Source organism: Octopus bimaculoides, chromosome 22 (genome assembly GCF_001194135.2).
Source record: "Octopus bimaculoides isolate UCB-OBI-ISO-001 chromosome 22, ASM119413v2, whole genome shotgun sequence".
Lineage (NCBI taxonomy): Eukaryota > Metazoa > Mollusca > Cephalopoda > Octopoda > Octopodidae > Octopus > Octopus bimaculoides.
The window spans coordinates 17,151,099-17,154,948 of NC_069002.1; the positions used below are offsets into that span (position 1 = coordinate 17,151,099).

The 3,850-nt window shown below is 40.9% G+C and overlaps 1 protein-coding gene across 5 annotated transcripts in view; it reads right to left on the minus strand.

Moving 5' to 3' along the window:
- The window catches only part of LOC106872257 (inosine-uridine preferring nucleoside hydrolase), a 40,267-nt gene that overhangs the window by 10,616 nt on the left and 25,801 nt on the right, over positions 1-3,850 (minus strand). For all 5 annotated transcript variants that reach the window (XM_014919190.2, XM_014919197.2, XM_014919211.2 and 2 more), the window contains exon 3: positions 2,197-2,371. In XM_014919190.2, the coding sequence (XP_014774676.1) occupies positions 2,197-2,371 (175 nt within the window). The remainder of the gene's footprint in view (positions 1-2,196; positions 2,372-3,850) is intronic.

Below are 3,850 nucleotides of genomic sequence, written 5' to 3' on the forward strand. Positions count from 1 at the left end.
GTGTCATGCTGAATATCCCCCGAGAACTATGTTAAGGGTACACGTGTCTGTGGAGTGCTCAGCCACTTGCACGTGAATTTCGCGAGCAGGCTGTTCCGTTGATCGGATCAACTGGAACCCTCGAAGTCGTAAGCGACGGAGTGCCAACAACATCCAACCCATTAACCATCCACAAACTCATTGATTTAATAGCCACTAAATATAGTGGTGTAATGCTATTGTGTATACCAATTCATGTATTAAACACATTCCTGGAAGCTGGTTTGTAAATATCAGTGACTTGTAGGGACACAGCATTTTGTTGTGCAACCATAATACTCTACAAAGTATATCAAACGTTTTTATAAGTCATCGTGATGCCACCTGTGCCCAGCGTCGCCTTTCTGGCACTTGTGCCCGCGGCATGTCTAAGGACTTTCGAGCGAGATCGTTGCCAGTGCCCCTGGACTGGCTCTTGTGCGGGTGGCACATAAAATACACCATTTTGAGCGTGGCCGTTGCCAGTACCGCCTGACTGGCCTTCGTGGCACGTAAAAGCACCCACTACACTCTCTGAGTGGTTGGCGTTAGGAAGGGCATCCAGCTGTAGAAACTCTGCCAAATCAGATTGGAGCCTGGTGTAGCTATCTGGTTTCACCAGTCCTCAGTCAAATCGTCCAACCCATGCTAGCATGGAAAGCGGACGTTAAACAACGATGATGATGATGAATACTATGTTCTAGAGTGTTAGCAGTGCTATCACATCTCTTGTTAAGATTATCTCTACAGATTATCTATAGAAATTATAGCCCGCACTAATTTTGTTACATTTCATATATCCAAGATGCCTGATGTAAACAACAACAAGACTGAAGGCGAAAAATAGGTAATAGGAATATATGACATATTTCAGAAGTTTCTGTTCCTTCATCAGCACTCATCCAAACCTTCAATCATACACAATAGCCACTTAAATATAGCAGTGTAATGTAATTGGATATTCCAGTTTTACATATTAAACGCATTCCTGGAAGCTGTTACATAAATATTGATGACTTGTAGGGACACCATATTTCATCTTTGCCTTTCATCCTTTCAAGGTCGATAAAATATGTAGGCGCAGGAGTGGTTGTGTGGTAAGTAGCTTGCTTACCAACCACATGATTCTGGGTTCAGTCCCACTGCATGGCACCTTGGGCAAGTGTCTTCTACTATAGCCTCGGGCCGACCAAAGCCTTGTGAGTGGATTTGGTAGACAGAAACTGAAAGAAGCCCGTCATATATATATATATATATATGTATATGTATGTGTGTGTATATGTTTGTGTGTCTGTGTTTGTTCCCCCAACATCGCTTGACAACAAAAGAGACCGATAGAAGAAGTACTAGGCTTCCAAAGAATAAGTCCTGGGATCGATTTGCTCGACTAAAGGCGGTGCTCCAGCATGGCCGCAGTCAAATGACTGAAACAAGTAAATAGAAAAAAAAAAGAGTAAGTCAAGTGATGGGGTTGATATAATCAACTTCCCCCACTGGATTTTGAACTATAAAGAAAAACGATAACATCAAAAAGATGTTTTCTTGTTATCAGTGAACTTTGGAACCTTAGCTATCACTACCTGCTTATTGATAACGAACTTCAGTGTAAAGCAATGAACTGGCACAGAATTGTTACCAAGTCAGGCAAAATTCTTAGCGGCATTTCGTCATCTTCAGGTTCTGAGTTCGAGGTCAACTTTGCCTTCCATCAATAAAATAAGTGCCAATTTGAGTACTAGGATTGATTTAATCAAGTTTGCAAAAATAAAGTGTGTAAATTACATGGGTTTTACAGTAATTGTTTTTGATAAACCATGAAAAGTGTCATCAAAAGAGTTGATCTTTAATTAAAATGTTATTTAAATCTCAATAGATGCAGTACGGCTGAAAAGTTAAGAATTTCGCTTCACAACGACAAGGTCTCAGGTTCAATCTCACTGCACATCATCTTGAGCAAATGTCATTTTCTAAAGAATTGGGTTGATGGTGGTGATGATGTTGATGTTAACAATGATGGTGGTGATGGTAGCAGTGACGATGATGACATCAATGATGACTATGACGATGATGACGACGATGATGATGATGAGGATGAGGATGATGATGATGATGATGATGATGATGATGATGATGATGATGATGATGATGGCAATGACAATGACAACAACATCAATTTACCTGGGTTTTGGTTCACAAGATGAATTAAAGCATTTACAGCATGTTCCTTCTGAAGGTGATCCAAACCCGGTGCTTCACTGTCTGCAACATCTCCAAAACCATCTTTGCCATGATAATATTGGGCATGCTGGACTGTTTGCATTAATGGATGCTTACAACCTTGAAACACTGGAATCTGAAACAATATTTTGTTATAAGAAAATGAGAGATCATTTTGCTGGATATGTGCAGTTACTGTTCACCTTATACATATGTAAATCTAAACTGATGACCATAAGGAAAAACATGGGAGAAGAAGGAATTCCAGGGGCTTCACACTCAGGAAAGGAAGGATTGAATATATAGTGGTTAAGGTTGGGAAGGAAGGATGGGTGCAGTATGAATGATGGAGTGCGCCAGGTGGGTTTTGATGGAGGTGATACACTATGACCTAGTTCCAACAAGCAGATGCCATTGTAATTGTAGTAGAAAGGTATAGAGGGAATAGCTACAGAAAGTCTACAGGCTAGAGGTAGGAGTTAATTGGTGAGTAATTAGGAGAGGAAAAGAAGAACAACATCCCTGGGCCTTTGGTGGGATGAAAGAAGAAAGTTAAACTGAACGTTGATACTTGAAACAGAGCATACTCTACTAAAGATACCCAAGAGTCAGGTGGTGGTGTTAAACTAGGTTATCAATTAAATCTATCATCTATGACCAGGTATAATCACCCTGATTAAGCTTCCATGCCATTTCTATCTTATAAGGTTTGGGTCAACTTCAAATTATGGCAGAGGATATTTGCTCAAGGCACTGCGCTGTGGATGTCAATCTTGGAACTATATGACTGCAATACATTCAACCATACATTCACCCATCTGTGTGTATGTACACACACACAAACATACATATATGCATATATACATGCAACCATACAGTTCCAGCCTAATGAAAATTTTCAGTGAAAAAAAAAAACGTTTGTTACCATCATCTCTATATGGTTGCTTGGCTTTCTAAATATAGCAACAGTGCTTTACTGTATTTAGTGTAGTAGTTATATAGCTGTACAACAATAAAGTGGAGTTTTAAAAGTCTGCCTCAAGCCTACAGGCTCAAGTGAGGCCAGAATTTATTTGAATGTTCAAGGAGTTTAGACTGAAAGTACAAGATTCCCTTTTGTACCTGAACAGGTCACCAATCTGTCACTGTGTTAATCTCCAGCTATCGCTAGTAGTAATTTTCAACAATGGGAAATGAAATGCTTTTCTCAAGGACACAACATGCCACCTGGTCCAGAAACTGAACCCATGATATATTAATCAAAAACTCAACACTCTAATCACTGGGCCATGCATCATCATCAATATACATGAGTGAGATCGTTGCCAGTGCCGCTGGACCGGCTCCTGTGCAGGTGGCACGTAAAATACACCATTTTGAGCGTGGCCGTCGCCATTACCACCTGACTGGCCCTCGTGCCGGTGACACATAAAAGCACCCACTACACTCTCGGAGTGGTTGGCGTTAGGAAGGGCATCCAGCTGTAGAAACTCTGCCAAATCAGACTGGAGCCTGGTGTTGCCATCCGGTTTCACCAGTCCTCAGTCAAATCGTCCAACCCATGCTAGCATGGAAAGCGGACGTTAAACGATGATGATGATGATGATGACTACAT